This window comes from Haliaeetus leucocephalus, unplaced genomic scaffold (genome assembly GCF_000737465.1).
Source record: "Haliaeetus leucocephalus isolate CR32 unplaced genomic scaffold, Haliaeetus_leucocephalus-4.0 Scaffold229, whole genome shotgun sequence".
NCBI classification, from domain to species: Eukaryota; Metazoa; Chordata; class Aves; order Accipitriformes; family Accipitridae; genus Haliaeetus; species Haliaeetus leucocephalus.
Window position 1 is genome coordinate 9,553,145 of NW_010972665.1, and position 18,760 is coordinate 9,571,904.

General features: G+C 35.9%; 1 protein-coding gene across 2 annotated transcripts in view; it reads left to right on the forward strand.

Annotated features, from left to right (window-relative positions):
* Positions 1-16,720, forward strand: part of WAPAL (wings apart-like homolog (Drosophila)) — a 72,204-nt gene extending 55,484 nt beyond the window's left edge. For both annotated transcript variants that reach the window (XM_010567881.1, XM_010567882.1), the window contains 10 exons: positions 4,279-4,390; positions 5,406-5,503; positions 7,111-7,187; positions 8,396-8,571; positions 8,879-8,994; positions 9,715-9,876; positions 11,163-11,370; positions 12,557-12,645; positions 13,680-13,775; positions 14,144-16,720. In XM_010567881.1, the coding sequence (XP_010566183.1) occupies positions 4,279-4,390; positions 5,406-5,503; positions 7,111-7,187; positions 8,396-8,571; positions 8,879-8,994; positions 9,715-9,876; positions 11,163-11,370; positions 12,557-12,645; positions 13,680-13,775; positions 14,144-14,209 (1,200 nt within the window). In that variant the 3' untranslated portion in view covers positions 14,210-16,720. The remainder of the gene's footprint in view (positions 1-4,278; positions 4,391-5,405; positions 5,504-7,110; positions 7,188-8,395; positions 8,572-8,878; positions 8,995-9,714; positions 9,877-11,162; positions 11,371-12,556; positions 12,646-13,679; positions 13,776-14,143) is intronic.
* Positions 16,721-18,760: the final 2,040 nt, after the last annotated feature.

The following is an 18,760-nucleotide window of genomic DNA, read 5'->3' on the forward strand; positions in this document are numbered from 1 at the left end:
AATAAATTTGGCCATCAATCTAGCTTGAAAAGTAAAGGGTAAGTTGCAAGTCTTTTTAAAAGAGTATATTTAAAGAATTGTTGACAGATTGACTAGATGAATGGTCATAGATGGCAAAAATTAGTAATGTGCTTTTGCTTTCATCATATTTCAGTATAACAGATGTTAGTATGATTTTAATTTTTTAACATACTGTAATACATTCTTTAAATGTTTTAAAAATTCTTATTAGGTTTTTGCCATTTTTCATGTAATACTTATACCCAACATGAGAAGTTTCTGATTTTATTGTTTATAAAGTGAGCTTTTTAGAGCTTTGTCTCTGCAAGTAATGTTTCAACTCCTGCCAGTAATCTGCAGTTCAGACTGTATTCCATTTTAGGTTAGATTAGAAGATGATATGCCTTGTTGAGCTGGCATTTTCTTTTGTAGTTTTTGTGACTTTTTTGTTGGTTTAGGAACGTTTGGTTTGGGTTTTTTTCCCCCAAATTCTAGCTATGGAACAGATAGCTGAATTGGTATGAAAACTCAGTGTCATGTAGCAGTAGAAAGAACTGAATTTTGGGGGAGGAAGATAATATTGATTATATAATTCTTAACCTTGGTCATCAGTTGTGGTGACAAAGGAGAATTGTTTCAGAGTTTCAATTTTAGGCTTGTTTCCTACAAACCTATGAAACGTGCAGGTAGGGGGCTTGTATTAATTTTCTGGCCTTTGAAATCTGCAAACGAAGAACAAATTTGAGATTATTTTCTCTGCTTTCAGTTTACTCTGTGAATTCACATGATACAATCTGAAGATACCAACACAGAAGGAAATTTGTTCTCTAGGTGCTGATGAGCTAGGAATTGGAATAATTGGTGTCTTATTTCAGTGCCGTTTTGGCACCAAAGGCAGCTTGTGTAGCCCACAGTCTGTCAGTGCCAGGATATCTTTTGCACTATAAAATGTAAGACAGCTCCCTTTATTAAGCATGGAACAGCTGGTACAGGTTCCTCATTGCTAAAGCATCCAGCCACACAGACCACTGACTCCTATTTGAGCTTTTCTCATATTCATAATCTGTGCTAGCCTGATGTTTCTTTTATGAACTGTAATTCTGTTCTTGTGTTTTCTTAGGAATGGGTTTTAAAGGGAGAGGGTGTGTTAAAAGGGACTCTGTCTTGTGAGGAAGTTGTCCATAAGTACATGAGTAAAGAGTAGTATTATCATGGGCCATCAGTTTCAGCTGGTTTTTGGTTGGGTTTTTTTTTTTTCTGAGGCATCTCTATATCTTAAAATGTCGAGCTGTTGTAAATGTGTTGAACACTGTAGTACCTCACAGATGGAAACTGGTTCCCTCCCAGCTGCACCATGTAGAAGCAGAGACTATATAGTGTTTAGAAAATATATGCAAGCCAAATGAGATGATGAGGTTCTCTTTCAGTTTATGATAGTAGCAATGGTAATTTGAGACAATAATGAACTCCGTATGTAGAAGATAAAGTTGCTTTCACATAGATCTCTGTCATGAGATATAATAAGTAATCTCTGTTTTTGTACCAGATGACAGGCAGAAAAATGCTAACAAAAATGCAGATCTTCTGGGGGTAAAGAAAAGATCTGTGCTTTTTCAGATGCAGACACATCTACTAAGAAACAGAAGGATTGCAGCAGATGTTTTGATAACTCCAGTTCGTGCCTAACTGGTTACAAATTCAGGTTTTTTTATTCTTACACAGATCAAATGAATATATCAATACTGCCTATCTCTTTCCACAGAGAATGTTGTTTGTGTGACTATCTAGAAGTTAGATCAGACTAATTTTTGCATACTCAAACAGGTATTCAAAAGGTTCTGTTTTCTAGACTGCTGTGAACATTAAAAATGTAAACCCAGAAACTGAAAAGGAGTTCTCTGTGGGTTGAATTTGTTCCAAGGTTTTTTTGCTGGCTTAGAAGAAGATAGAACCTGAAGAACTTAGCCTTTATGTTAGCAAATGGCACTTGCTTGTCAGTCAGCATAGCCCTCTGTAGCTGATACTTGCAGCTAGCTTCTCTCTTGCATCATAACAAAACCTTCAAAAGTGACTTCTCTTTTCAGATGGTGAAAGAGGTTATTCTGTTTTTCACTTTCAGCATAAGGCTGAAAGCTTAAGGGAACCATGTTTTGAACTTACTTTCCTCAAGAGCAAAAGGGTTTACAAGGTTTGATTTATTTTATTTTTTAAAAAAAATTTAAATAAATAAAAATTGAGAATTTTGTTCCTATGCCCAGTAATGTAAATATCAAATTATATTCTCCTGGAGTTTTTTTGAAGTCTTATTGCCCTTTGGCAGAAAACTAAGGACCATAGTTTAAATATTGTGCGGCCTTTGAGCTTTCATGGTGATAGGTATTTGGGAAGTTAACTAAATCTTCTGTAGCTGTGAAGATCTCTAAGGAGAGTTTTTAATCAACTTCTATCCATCTGGTTTTGGTTATGCATGATTTCAGATATCCATGTTACAGTATTTTCAAACTCAATCTATAAAAGTGAAAGGAATCATCTGAAGAGGATGGGAAGGCTTCAGAGAGCTAGGGATCTGTCAAACTGTTGTCTTCAGGTTCTCTCCCCTCCTCCCTCAAAATACTTTCTCATTTGGTTGGCTTCAGAAGGGAAGTTCTCCATCCATTGCTTAAAATATCCTCACCTCCTCTAGCATTATGTTTTTAACTTACAGTTTTTAAAAGTGTGAGGTTTTGGACCTTGTATTCTTCCAGTGATGAGATGAGAACACTGTAACCAAGTTTCCCTCCTGTGAGAAGACTTGATGAGGGGCTGTTGGCAATTAAAAGTAGTTAGCAGTTTCCCTGGGTGGTGAAACAGTTGCAGGAGTAATTGCAGCTTTGTCTTTGTTGCCTTTGTGACGGGGAATTGAGATGCTGCTGATGCAGGGAGGAATGACCTATTGTAGATTTGCTGCTGCTTGTGGTCCCTTATCCCCCACACCACCTTCATGACCCAAGGACACTGCCATTTACGTTGGAGAAATGCTGTTTCTAACTGTATGCTCTTCAGTGATGGTGTGCTGCAGAGCTAGATCCTAAAAAACGGAAATAACTAACTTTGGGTAGTAACTTCTTTATAAGGACTAATCTTCAACTTTCTTTTCATCCTTGGAAATCAGTATTTTTGAAAACAAGGAAAGCAGCTGAAGATGTTGGGGGGGCTCATACAATTTATAAATTGGTTTTCCAAGACAATGGGGTGTTTACTCAAGCCTGGTGAGTACTGTTATTCCCAGGAGGTGCTGAGGTTTGAACCCGTATTCTGGAACATGCTGCACAGCTTGGAATAAGCACAGCCCTCCTTGAAGCATTACAAATCAAATGTGTCAGGGAGGGAAGATAACTTAAGAGTGGTTGAATTCAGTTGGCTTTAATGAGATCTTACTGCTTTTCCTCTGACCTTTCATTGTTGTATTTATGTACCATATATGAAATTATTAAGCTTACAGTAGTCCAGATTTGCCTGTGTGTGTTCCAGGTGTTATGGAAGTCTATACTGGTCACTTTTGTTTAGGTGTAATTTATATGTATGTATATGTTTTATTATTATCCTTTGCCTTTTATCAGAGACCTTTGGAAAAACAAGTAATAGTCTTAATTTCATAAATGATGTTAGTTTTAGTTAAAAACGTGCAGGGGATTAACTAAGATAATCGCCTAAAATCTCTTCAACTTCCATTTGCAGGGACTAAACTTATCTTTGCTGTTGTTGAATTTTGATATGTATTCCTCTTTTTAAAAAAAAAATCACTAAATATAGTAAGATTTCCTACAGCGTTTTAATTTAATTGCTATCTTCTATGAGTTTAAAACCACAAAATACCTATGTTAGAATCAAATGTATTCTACAAGCAGCAGAGCCAATGTATCTGGGAGACAGAGAAGCAGTGTTCACTGTGGCTTTTCTTCATCTTTTTCCTGCCTGGCTGATTTGTCCATTTCCTTCCTCCACTTGTTTCTTTTGATAACAAGAGAAACAGATGAAAGGAGGGTGCTTAGATTTTTCTAATCTATTAATAAAATCAAGAGAAAGTTGAAAATGCAAAGTACCTTTTTATCAGTACCAAGTAATTTTTTTAAGATACCCATATTTTTCAATCTGTTCTTGCTCCCTCTGGTGGCTCTTCTACTTGTAACCTATAGCTTTGTTTTTATGGTTTTTATACAACATGTATTTGTATGATTTGATATATTGGCTACAGCTACATATGATGATTTCATTAATTCTGAAACCTAACTCTTTCAGACCGGGCATTTGGCAATGGAGACATTACTGTCTCTCACCTCAAAACGAGCTGGGGACTGGTTTAAAGAAGAACTGCGACTTTTAGGTGGTCTTGATCATATTGTAGATAAAGGTATATTGGAGATTCTGCTTTGACAGTGTGAAGAATTAGTGAATCTTGCTAAGATGTTTGCTTTTCTTAATATTCATTTTCTGTGTTTAAAAATAGAGACGTATTTTTCTCAGCAATGTTAAAAATAAAGTACACAATTTGATATCAAGTCACTGGGAAATATTAGTGACTTTAATCTGTTGCATGTGGGATTGAAAGTAGTTTTAAGGCTAAACAGAATGTGTATGATGTTGCATATAATGTGTGTGAGATTAAAAATGGCTTGAGTTTAGACAGAATACAGATTACTGTGTTACGTATCTCTACAGCACACTTATTCTAGAGTAAGATCTCCTTTAGAGTCTTTTAGAATTATTTTCATGACTGGTATTTTTTGACTAAATATCCCAGAGGAAGTCAGCCCTTCAAGAAGAAATGTGGGGTTTTTGTTTCCTTATTTTTTTAAAGATATGTCTTGGTTACGTTTTTTGGATCAGCATCTCACAGATAGAAAAAGGGACATTTCTAAAATGAATTCTTGAGCTGAATAAAGCTTGGTCTTAAGTAAGCAGAGGGGTGGACAAAGGAAGGATTGAAGAAATGAAAGCGTTCAACTTGCACATGGTTTCAGACTTGTGAAGCGGGGGGAAAGTGTGCATGCTGTATCTTTTTTCTCTTCTACAAAGCACTGCACTCCAATTAAGGAACGTAGTCATGTGCTGTACAGTCTCTTCATTGTCAGTAGAAAATAAAATACAGATAGGTAATTTGTGGCAACAATCACAAACTTGTAAAGCCAAAATTGGAAGGTGGTTGGTTTTTTGTTTTTCTTTCTTTTTTTTTTTTTTTTACTTCGAGAAATGAGACATTTTGGAATACTGATCATGTCTTTGTGATTGTTTCCTAGTATTAGAGTTTTGTAAACTCTAAAACAAGGTTGATAGCAACTCTCTGAGTAGTTAGTTAGTTTGTTGTATACTTGGCTTTTGAAGACCTCTTACTGATAGTGGAAAACAGCTTCTTTTTTTTTGTTCAGTTAAAGAATGTGTGGATCACCTGAGCAGTGATGAAAATGAAGAGAAATTGGTTGCTTCGTTATGGGGTGCAGAAAGATGTTTACGGGTCTTAGAGAGTGTGAGTATGAGCAGATGCATTGCATTTCTGAAAACCGCTTTTTCTCAACTACACCTTTTCAATGTTACATTCTTTCAATATACAGTTACATAATACTATAATGTTGATTATTTTTTTTTAATAGAAGATACTAACTTTCTGATATTTATCAGCGTTTCTGGAATGTTTGTCTGAAAATTCCTTTTACCATTCTGTATGTATGTACAACTTTGCAAGTTTATTTTTTGTAAGAATAACTGAACGTAGCGATGGTTTTTCTTAAGTTCCTACAAAAAGCTGCTTTTTATGGATGTTGTTTTTGAGGCATGAGTTTGACTCTCTAGTGTGTGTCTTAGTAATAATGGATCATTATAGAAGCAGCATTTTCTTAGAAGCAATAAATCGATGTGTATTTTAAGAATTGCTACTTTTAAACATCAGCTGGCTAAGTGCTGAAAGAGAAGACTGCTCTGAGAGTCAAACTAGTCCTGTAATCAGTTGAGCGTGTATATTGAGATGGTAAATATTTTTTGATGAGAACTTTGAACAGAATTAAAATACATGGCACTTCTGTAGAGCTTAATTGACAGGAATTGTGAGCATATGCTTCTCTACAATGTCGTGTTTTGCTGAGTTTCATATTTTTACTCTTTTTGTATTGTGATATGGTAAGTGAGCAGAAGCATGTTGTGATGTTTTAGCAATATGTCTCCACACATCAGAAAGCGATGTTTGGGTTCAGAGTACAGGTCAATGAATCTTAATGAACCCCTTAAACCCAAGTTAGAGGGCAAATGGCTACAGTGATAACTTGTTTTCTTCACTAAAATAGAAAGACAGACTCAAAGATAGTGTACACTAAGGAAGCTAAAAACTGAGAAAGATGAACAGTTGCTGAAGTACTAATTCAAGGGTGCTTACTTAAAAATTAATGGCACCTAGCTCTTTACCTGCCATCTGAACAGTGAGAGAAAAATGTTCAGATCCAATTTCTTCTTTTATATTTGATAGATGGAATTGCCAAGCAACAGTAGAAGAGCCTCGTTTAGTGGTAGAGTATTCAAATTTGAACTTAAGGGTGGCTTGTGATGTAGTAAGACCCTTAGAAACTTGGGAGAGATGAGAAAATTCAACACACCATATCATGCAAATTTAAGAGGAGAACTTTTACTGTTTCTGAAAATTGATTCTGAATTTCAGTCAGGGGAATCAAGGAAAAACTTTATTTTTATGGTTGGATGCATAATAAGGTCTCAAAAGTGGAGCTGATGTCAAGTCCTAAAATTAACATTGTGTATATAATTGTATTCTGTGTTAAATTTTTATATATATTTACATACACATATATATGTACACACTTGGGACACTTGGCAGAACATTCTGCCACATGGTTTCTGTACTTACTGTGTCAGGGAAGATGGTTTTTATCTTTGGTGCCACAATTTTGTGTGATTAATTACAATGTGAAAACTCTAAGGAAATATTGGACAATGATAAGTGAAAGTTTACACTGGGTAATAACAAAGAAATGTGGAACTGAATGAAGTGGGGTTGTAGCGGAAGGGAATGCTTCTCTTTCGAGGGAAAAAAGTCCCATTTTTAATATTATTTTTTCCTCCTCTTTTTAGGTAACTGTGCATAATCCAGAAAATCAGAGCTATCTGATAGCATACAAAGACTCGCAGCTCATAGTTTCCTCAGCTAAGTAAGTTGTAACAAAAAGACATTTTTGCAGAGCACTGCACGATAGGGGAAAAAAAAATTGCTATACCAGAAGATTCTGGGAGGAAAACCCCCACAATTTCCACTGTTGCTTTTTATGAAGTAATGCTAAAGTTAATTTAGATGAGGGTATAGGTAACTACCTGAGTACTACCAATATGTAGTGCTGCTATTGTTGGTTCTGTGGAAGCTGCAAACTGTGGATTTGGCTCCTTCTGTACCAAATTAATATGAACACAGAAGAGGGCAGTTGGGAAACTACATTTATTTATTGTGTTTTCATTATTCTTAAGTGTTTACTGAAATGGAGTGTAACAGAATTGACAGTCTAACTAAAAATTGAAATAGTGAAATTATGTTCCTAGCTGTTCTCCCTGGCAAAGATGCTTGTACAAACACCACTAACACAGTTATCAATCTGGGTGAGGTCTCAGCTGACTGGCAGAGATTGTACCCCTCTTGTAGTGCTTTTCATAAGAGAACAAATTCAGCTGATAATTTGACTGCAGACCTTATTGGAAACATAATTTCATGGTTGTAGGTTAGGTATTTTGAGCATTTCTTTAAATAAAAAAAACCAAAAACCAAGCCACAGTTTACTATGCTATTTAGACCAATATATATTTTTGACATTTTTAGTTTTGTTTGTAATAGAAATCTGTGTTGTTGGTTTAACATCAAAGTAATGTCATGCAGTAGAATCATGCCTGTGGTCCAGTAGTGTTATGAGATTAAGGTTTTACTGCTAGGAAGTCACATGTCATTTATTTATTTCTTACAGAATGGAAATAGCTCTGAGGGCAGAACAAGAGAACATTTAGATAACGCTGTCAGAATAATGTTTTGCCTTGATGGTCAGAGGATATGAGAGGCTGGGTTTGCAGGGAGAGGAGATATCTTCTATAAGACCATGTGATGAAGTTGGAAAGAAAAATTAACTTTTACTCTTGAAATCTCAAGCTGATAAAGCTCTAAGCTACAAAGCTTTCCTGGTTTTTGTTTTCACAATTTCAGTTGAGCTCTTAAAAGATTTTATAGGTGGTCAGTTTATTATCTCTCCCTACAGACTGGGCGTCAGAAAAATTCTTTATAAGCTCTGTAGTTGAGGTTTTTTTCCTGGTGAAACAAGTATAAAGGTGCAATGTCCTGTATGTTGTGGAGGTAATTTTGTTCTGCATCTTCTCCCTGCAGAGCACTGCAGCATTGTGAGGAGTTAATCCAGCGATATAATCGTGCTGAAGACAGTATCTGTTTACCAGACAATAAGCCTCTGCCTCACCAGAATGTAACTAACCATGTGGGTAAAGCAGTGGAAGACTGTATGAGGGCCATCATTGGTGTCTTGCTCAACCTGACAAATGATAATGGTAAAACAAAGAAACTTCTGCATATTCTGTGTTAAAGCATCAAATAAATTACCCTTTTCTTATGCTGATTATGGTTTTTCCATGTACAGTGCAATAAAGCAGTTATGTATGGTAGATGCTTGCTTTACAGTAATCACTAATTTGTCTTTGCAAATTGGATGAGTAATTGCAAGTATTAAGTGTTGAGGCGTGCTTTGGCTAGGAGAGTCCTGCTTGTCTTTAGGGCCAAAAGGTTTTTATCAGTCTGCTTATGATCATGAAAATGAGTATTTTCAAAACTGAGCCTCTGAATTCTTTTTGTTTACAGAATGGGGTAGTACAAAAACGGGTGAACAAGATGGTCTGATAGGCACAGCTATGAATTGTGTGCTTCAGGTTCCAAAGTTCCTACCTCAAGAACAGAGATTTGATATTCGGGTGCTGGTAAGCTATTGTATTTGTTACATTAACATAAAATGATTTTCCCCCTTCTTCTGCATTTATCTACTCTGGCTCCAAATTAAGGAGCAGCCTCTACAGTTTTCATTGACTATATATATATTTAGTGAGGTACTTAAAGAAGGTTTCTGTAAGGATTTGGTGGCTTTGAGCTCTAACCATTTTCCCTGTGTTTGGTGGGAAAAAGTGCACTGCTAGATGAACAGAGATTTAGCTGAATAAGTCTGTGAATTGTCTCATTTTCAAATGCCTTTTCAACTTTAAAAATATGGTGGATGTTATTGTTAGAGATAAAGGCTTTGTCAAATTTACTTCAGCTTGTGTAAAATGGGTCTGTGTGGCCTAAGTAACAACAGTGAAATTGTGTATGTGAAGGGTCTTTTAAGAATATAAGCTGAAGGTTGGACACCTGAATCCCTGATCTATAAATGAAATATCACCTTTAAAAATGTTTTCATGTTCAGAATTGGAAAAATTGAGATGCCTGCATGCAAGATCTAGTATAGAGGAATCTCAGTTTTGCCTCATACTTCTTTAAATCCTGATCCCTGTGTCTATCAAACTGTTTCATAAAGGTGTGTAAGTAAATTATGTATCCTCAGAAAGATAATGCCTAAAGAAGACGTTTATCTGGATAGATGTTTTTTGCTAAATTATCCTTTTTTTAACATGGGTAATCCTCTTTTGACTCTCCAATTCTTGTAGGGACTGGGTCTGTTGATCAATCTAGTAGAATACAGTGCTCGGAATAGGCACTGTCTTGTCAATATGGAAACATCATGTTCTTTTGACTCATTCTGTACGGGAGAAGGAGATGATAGCCTAAAGATAACTGGACAGATTGATGCTGTTCAGGCTTTAGTGCAGGTAAGAAATGTGTTTTTCCTGTAATAGTTACCATTTCTTATTATCAGACTGTCAAGGGGGAAGGGAGAACTCAGCAATGAAGATTTGTCAGAATATTTTTCTGTTTAGTGTTTTGAGTTATACAGCATAGTGGGGGAAGAGGGGTGCTGCTCACAATTTTGACTTTCAGTACTGTACATTACAGAAACAGCTTTCCTGGTAAAAGACAGTGGTATCATTGTTATAGACATCCAAAAGCTGCTCTCATGGTCCATAAAGTTTTCTCGTTCCTATACAGTTTATTGCTAGTTTTCTTGTTCCTAAATGGTTTACTTATAGTTTTGTTTTAAACCAGCTGTAAAAATTGTAAGCTACTCTTGACTTACATTCTTTGCTTCAATAGGTTATTTTTGGTTTTTAAGTACTATCTTTTTGGGAGTTTGCAACTTTAAATTAAAAAAAATAATTAAGTATCATGCTTTATAAGAGCAGTGAAATATGGATGTAAAGACTAGGGATGTGAAACAGCATTCTTAAATGTTGTATTGACTAACTTGTTAAAAAAAGAAATCCACCAGTAATTTTGGTGAATGAGTTCCACTATGCAAACTAAAATAAAAGAACTGAAAGGAAATTACAGCCTTTTTATTTCAATTAAGATAATTTTATGGACGCTTTTAGCAGTTCTTCTATTTAATTATGTGAAATAACTGTCCAGCAGCAGACCAAAAAAATCAACAATAAAACTAATAATATTAAATATCTTAATGTATACAGCTTGGCAAAGAAATATTTAAAACTGGTGGTTGTATGGCTTGGGAAGTAATTCATAAGTGCACAGTATGAGATTGCTGGTTCTGTCACATCCTTGATAAGTCATTTGAAATTGCTATTTCAAATTTTTGCTTTTTACATATCAAGGGAAAAGCTAAGAGAGCAAAGAGAGGATAGCTAGCATGAAAAGAAAATGAGGATTGGTAGAGAACAAAAACAGACAGGAAAATATGGCAACTTAGTCTTCAAGCTGTGTCTCAAAGAAAACGATTAAACATTTACAACGCCCAAGAGGAGCCTGCCGACTGGTTCAACACTGGGGAGGGAGAGAGGCCTTTTCTGTAAAGCACAGTGTTAGTGTTGGGATAAATTATGTTTTCCTTTGAAGAAGAAAAGGCTATTGTTAAGAAAAGTATTGAAGACTAGCTGTATTAAGGGGTGAATTGTGAAGGGGAAATAAACTTTCAAGTATGAATTCAATGTGTTTAGGGTTTAATTCATAACAGAAATTCTCCTGAAATTTTCCTCATTAGCTATTTCTTGAGCGTGAGCGAGCAGCACAGCTGGCCGAGAGCCAGACAGATGAATTGATTAAAGAAGCTCCTACTGCTCAGCATGATAAGAGTGGGGAATGGCAAGAGACAAGTGGGGAGATACAGTGGGTCTCCACAGAAAAGCCAGATAGTACTGAAGAGAAAGATAAGAAGGAAGAAGATGATGAAGAACTTGATCTTAATAAAGGTACGTTGTCTGGTTGTGATGACCTCAGAAAAGGCAAAGAACTCCCTGATTGCATAAATTCCCACCTTGTCCTCCGCTTCCTATCTACATGCAGTCTCCTGGGCCGAGATTTCCTTAGTGTATCTCCCAGGTGAAACTGTTACAGGTCATAAGTAGGAGCATTTCAGAGCTGAAGCATGAGAAGTGGAAGAAGTTATGCTACTTTTTATTTTCTTAGTAGTACCTTCTATCAGTTCCTTCTGGAAAAAAAAAAACAAAAAAACAATAAAACAAAAAACCCAAACAAAAAAAAGCAAACCTGGGGATGTTCTGTGTAAGAAATATTCTGGAAGGGATGGCTTTCAGGCTTTTATCTTGTTCTTCTGAAACAGTCCTTGAAAGTTACCTGCCTTAATTTTGTTTCCCAGGGTATCATGACCCGTTCTTGTTTCATGCTGCTTCTAGGTTTTTCTTTCCTCCCCTCCCTGTTTGCATGTAGCTTCTTTTGTCCCCATCTTGTGTGCGAGTTCTTCTCACTCCATTGGTGGTATCTCAGGTACCTGGGTAATACCTTGATGTGCTGCATCTTTGGTAGTTTGTTCTAGGAATTTGAGTATCTCTAAGCTGAGTTATGTAGGCTGTCTCTGGAAAATGTATCGAGTCTGAAACGTCAGTCTTTCTTGTTTAATCATCTACTAGTAGGTGCAGTATATTACTTCTAATAGTGTTTTAATCTTCTAATAGTAGGTGTGGTATATTACTTTCTCAAACCTTGCTTTATATCCTTTCTCCTTTTTGTAGCTCCATCAGTCGGTGTCTGCAGCTATTTGTGGTTTGCCAAAAAATGCTGTGAGCCATTAGCAAAAAGTGCTGTGTCTGTTATCCTTAATACAATAATATCACATGAAACATATTTGTATTTTGGTGTGTTAAACATACAGTTTGTACATTAAAATGGCAATTAATCAAGTACTATACAATGAAATGCGTTGAAAGCGAACAAACACCATTTTTCTGTTCAAGAATGTGCTGCTGAGTTAGTAAGTACAGAATTGGTCTGATTCTTGCCTCTGAAGTCTCAGTCCAAAAGCTCATTTTGTTTGAGAAAAAAGAATTCTGAAAAGTGATAATGAAAGATTGTATTTGAAGCAGTAAAAGATACCAGCTGCTTAGAGAATACAATACACTCAGTTGTCTCTCTTTACAGCTCTTCAGCATGCTGGGAAGCACATGGAAGACTGCATTGTGGCCTCATACACGGCATTGCTTCTAGGCTGTCTCTGCCAAGAGAGTCCAGTAAGGGAATAAGTCAATAACTTGCTCTTAAGTCCAGTACAATTTTTGGTGAAGCAATAATTTGCAGTATTGAAATCGTTTTTTTAAATTAGGGTTCGATGTGAGCTAGTACATTGATGAAGCTACACTGATGTATATAGTTTTGTGAACAGTTGCCAGAGGTATTGCATCCAAAACAAATTTTCTGAACATCGGTATGTTTATCAGAAACAGTTGGAATTGAATATTTAACCTCTTCCACCTCTCTCCTCTTTGCTGTTAGTCTTAGCCAACAAATGAACTTACTTCGGAAAGGCAAAGGAAAATTGGCTCACCTGTTCTATAACTATAAAAGCTTGCTTTATTTTTCAGTAGTTTCAGTAAGCAAGTTAACATCAGACTTGTTTATTCTTTCTTATCAGTCTGCTTTATTTTTTCCTCCATCAAAATTACATGAAATTGTGTAATAGAAGGCTGAAGTTAAAAATATGGAATTCTAACGGCTGAGAACTTCATAAATTCTTCTGTCAAATATATGCTCAGATGAAAATGAGGTTCAGACCTGCCTGCCTTCAGGCTTGTCTAAATTTACCATGATGGCAGAAATGGTGTTTAACATGCTGTTCTGTACCTCTTGACTGATTGGCTTCCATACAATTTTAGTGTTTGGAGTAATACCAACAATAAGTTCAATAATCCGCAACCCTTACCAATTATACAGGGAGATTCTTTCCATGTCAGGAGAGCAAGCTGGTGGGGTTTTTAGTTCTTGATGATCTCGTAGGTCCTGGGGAGGTCTGATGGTAGTAATGATCTTTAATGAAAAAAACCCAAAACAACAACAAAAAGATTGTAGTAGTTATGTTTCATAGAAGCATAAACACCATAAACATATGAATATTGCTTAAGAGAGACTTAAATCATAGAGATGACAGCAAAAACCATCTTACTAGTGCTATGAATATACTTGTCATGTTGCATCTCACATGCAGAGTAATATAGTTCTGTGTTGGAAAAATATTTCCCAAATTAAAATAGATTGTTTTATTTCTTAGATCAATGTGACTACTGTGAGGGAGTACTTACCTGAAGGGGACTTCTCAATAATGACTGAAATGCTCAAAAAATTTCTCAGTTTTATGAATCTTACTGTAAGTAATATATATTTTAAATTGATGTGTGTAGATATTTTTGTAATTGTGTTTTCTGTTACTAGTCCATACATTTTTAGAAGCGTTTAACATTTTTCAGTTTGAGTCTTTAGAAGAGCACAGGATGATTTTCTGTTTTTAAATACTGAAAACCCATCTGTCGTTATTTTGGTAGTAAATGGAACAAAGCTACTTTCATTCCATTTGATTGTGACTGGTCAGGAAAATATTTTTGAATCCTCTGCCTGAATCTAATTGCTTTTACTGATATGTAATTCTAAATACTGAAATAAGCATAGCCCTCAAATATTTTAAAGAGGTATTACAAATGCTTGGTTGTTACTTCTGTTTTCTATTACATTTTCCAGTGTGCTGTTGGAACAACAGGCCAGAAATCTATCTCTAGGGTGATTGAATACTTGGAACACTGCTAGATACTTAACTTCCGCTGCAGGCAACTCTAATGCTGGAGCTACCCTTAGACAAAAGAAGAAGTCATGAAAGAAGTCCTTGAAGGATATACCAAGAGCATTCATCTGTGTCATTCGTGTTCGGATTTTTAAGGCTACCTGGTCTCTTAACCATGCATTCAGCATTTTCTAAAAGACAGTTACTACATCAATCTGCAACTATCAAAAATGAGGGGAAAAAGGTTCTGAGGAAAGTAAATAAAGAAACCATGCTGTTTATGATGCAGTGCAGTATTTAAATATTTTTTGGCAGGGTTTACCCTCCCTATCTTTTTTCTTGCTTTGTTTGTGACAAGTTTCAAGGGGAAAAACTTGCTGCTGATAGTGCAACTGCTGTTTACTGTTGAGCCACTGTTTCATGCCAGCCAGGTGCAAAGGCAGCTTAGCTACTGAGGTATCAAACAAATGTTCTAATAAAGAAGTTCTGGACAGCAGCACCGCTCCTATTTGAGTTTAATTTGCTCTTGCTTTTTTATTACTAGATTATTCCAAAATCATAAAATATAAATTTTTAAATACTTTTGTGATTTTAACTACTGTCTATATTTAAAATTTGTTGGAATCCAAAGAGGCAAGGATTGGATAGTTTATTTTTTTATACTGTTTTGATTGAAATTAGGTTGTTGAACTATTTCTCAGTTCTAAAACGATCACGGCCCATGTACTGTAAACTGATAGACCATAACACTTTGTAGTTCCAAGAAGCATGCAAACCTATAAACACACAAAGCCATTTGAGGGTATGTTATCCACAAAAGAAATAGTAACTGTAAAAAGCTGTGCCCTGTTTAAAAAAATGAAAGAAAAAAAAAAGAAAAAAAAATGTTCAATCCCAGGGTAGTTTACACTTCTAATAAGCAAAAACTTTTAAATGCTGTTTTAATTTGTTTCAAGGAAGCACTCAAGATGTATTTTATAATGCTCAATACAAAGAATTTGGATGTTTTAGGGGGAAGGATTTTAAAGAAGCTAAAACACCAATGGGGATTAATGTTTCCAGCTGACATAATCTTTCTATTTCATTCTTCTTGTAGTATGACAAAGTTTAAATGCATACAACACAAAGCCTTAAATTGCTGATATAGCTAAGATTTTGTTCAGTCTGAGGTCTAGTTCACAGCAAAGCATTGTGTTTGAAGACTTAAGTGGAACAAAGAATCCCAGAAAATACATGACTTTTTTTTAACAATTTTTTTCTTGCACTCATTATTCAGACCAACGGAATTGGTAATTATTTTTATTAAGGTGGTCTTGAATATTTGCAGACTGTTCTGAGATCTGCTTCATTGACATTTTTAAATACCTGTATAGGTAGTTACATCATGTTATTCCATTGAATTTGTAAAACTTGAAGCCATAAAAATATTAGTTCTATGTATAATGAGGGGGAAATAACAGGAAATCTAACCTGCTTTTAGATCTTGTGTTATCTCCATGTATAAAGTTAAGAACGCGTGCTTTTGTATCAGTGCCAGCTGTAAATTTTTTACATACAGTGGCTGCCTTCTATGTCTTCCTATTTTTGATAATGCAGATTGTTGGGAATTCTGTAAGGAAGTAACTGATTAGCGGCAAAAATCCTATGTTGGTCATACTTTTTTGCGTTTTCTCTCATCACCTTCTAAAACTTAGTGTATCAGTGTAACTTAGAAAAGTTTTTGAGGTTGTATTCCCCTTTGTTTTAAAAAAAATAAAAAAATCACTATTGAGAGCGAGGGAGAAGTTGTACTTAAGTGATCTACATCAGGAGGAAATTATTGAATATTTTGCCCGTCTAGTTTTCTGATTTTGGAGATTTTCACTTGTAATGGGATTTCAAATTAATTATGTAGCTTTCTGTGGAGAGATGGCAAGAGAAAATAAAATACAGATGTGATGATGGGGGAAAGCAGGGACAACTACCTTTCTTTGTTACACTGGTAATTGCTTGGGAATTGATTTACCTCAGTGTTTAACAGTTTTTTTTTAAATGTAACTAATTGTCAAGCACTGACAAATGCAGATTTTTTTTTTTTTTGAGGGTGGGGGGAGAAATCACCCTGTGAACTGCAGTGCATTTTTCTGTGTTAGACCCTCAAATAACTCTGCATTAAAGGGTACTTGAGGCCAACTTGCAAATTAAAGTTTTAAAGTAACTTTTTTTCCATTGTAAATATTTGTGTAAATACTCTCAATTGGAAATTAGAACAGTAGAGTACTTTTCTGAATCCAATCCTATTTTTATTTTATACAGTATTTCTCAGCTGTGATCTTTGGAGCAAAAGCCAACGGCAGGAAAAATAGTTTGTACCAGTTTCATGAAGTATGTCTTTGGGTTTTTGTAAATAATTTTAACTCAAATAAAATTGCTACTTTCAATACATATCTTGTCTTTTAACATGCAATAAAACACTCCTCTGAGTGATTGCAGAAAGAAGGCAGTGTCAGGTAAATTGTTAAAAGGAAAAAAAAAAAAAAAGGGAGGAAAAAAAAAAATAATAGAGGAGCACCCTGAAGGTAGTGCTCTGTTTTTCACTGGTGTGTTGGGACAGCAAAATTCAGTGCCTGGACCTGAGGCTGTGGTCAGTCAAACCAGCTAAGCCTTGAAATTTTCTGGAGATGATGTGCTCAATCTCTTGATACATTTTGGAGTTCTCCACACAAGCTGCTATTGATCTTTGAGCAGAAGGGGCATGTAACAACTCTGAAGAGCTGTGGTTAGATAACAAAAATACGCTGAAGCGTAGGGGAAATGGGGCAGTTCTTGTTATGGTGGTACTTTTCACATCATGGAGGATGTTAATGGCTTCTTTCTTCAGTGAAAAATGAGAAACTTACCATGAGCATTGCTCTGTTTATTAACATGAATGATGCTTTAATTTCAGGATGGATTTTTTTCCCATGGATTTTTTCTTAATTGATGCAACTAGATACAGGTACAATATGCAATAATTCATGAGCTGTAAAGCAAGTTGAATGTGATGTGTCATCTCATGGCCACTCTTAACAAGGATCAGCATAATGTAACTATTTCTGTGCTGTAAACGAATGTAACTGGAGTTTGAAATATGGAGCAGCATGTTATTAGTATGTGGCACTGTAGGAGGCAAATACAGCTTTATGTAAGCAAATGTTTTCCAAAAAAAAAAAATCACCTGGTAAAAGTATTTTCTCTTGGTTACTTTGTTGGTAGATATGTAATGGAAGCATTATGTGTGGATGATTTGAGATGACATCAGCATTTTCAGATTAACAGGACAATTGTGAAGCTTCTATAGAAGATTTGGGAGTCATAGCCTTTCACATAAGTTATTTCACTTTCAGACTGTTTTGAAATGCATGATATGCATAATAACGTGATCTGGCATGATGTGTACAGCACTGATTTATCAATGTAAAAGCAGGTAGTAGTGCTGGAGATGATTTCTCAAGCTGGTCTAATGGAGTAGTTCTTGTGCTGTCAGCAGATTGAGTCTTTCTGAGCAGAAGATTGGACAGCGATCACAAAGGTATAAAAGCTTCGTTCTTCCCCCTCAGCGGAGCAGCTGTGCCAAGCATGCAGCTGTAGTAGTGTGGTTCTGCTAGGGAACTGAATAATCACTGCATAGCCACTTCTGGGTGGAAGAGAATTCTCATACCAATTTTAGGGCGCTACATTTTTTAACTTTTTCTGTAACAGAATATTCTAATGGCAGTTTTTGCTTTTAACCGTGTTTCCAGGCTCAGGTACCTCACTGGATTGATAAAGATGTTTTTGGTGTCAGATGCACTAGCGAGTATTCCGTCTGCCCTCATTTTTCCTGTTTGGATGTCAGTAATTCTTCCTTTGAGTAAGCAGAAGTCAAAACATACTTGGTTAGCTGGGGCTATTACCAGGCAAGCCCACCTGGCTTTTTCAGTGAAGTTTTTTATCATTTATGTGGTACTTTTCTTGTTTAAAGGGCAAGGAAAACAAAGATGTGTACTGGAGCTCAAAAGATAAAGAGGACTTAAGTAGCTGCCATTCTTCTGCATCAGGGCCTTCCTTATAGGATGGCTAATTGGGTTTTTGAAGGTAATGAGATTGGAATTTGCCCTGAATCCTGCTAGCCAAGTGTTTTCAAAACCAGGCCAAGGTAATTCTTGATGCTGCTGCTTCTCCTCCCCTGTGTAATATGTTAATTTGTCTTTGGGTAAAGGACACTACTGGATTCTTTTAGCTACATGGAACAGAAGCTGTTCATGCATATTCTTTTTTTACCTGCCCTAAAGGTCCCCTATCTAAGGGACTGTAACTTATTAAGACGTTCGTAGCATTAGTAGGTGCAGATAGTCTTACTGTAAATAAAAGCGAAACCTTTATAAATAATGCAGCTGCTTGAAGTCCTTATCCGATGGTAGATTGATTTACTAATGCTATAAGGATCTTTATTCCAGCTGTGAAAATTGAACTTAATTTGCAGCTATAGGTTAAGCCTCAGGTTGCCATGCTTGGTATGTGTCGTGGTTTAACCCCAGCTAGCAACTAGGTACCACACAGCCACTCGCTCACCCCCC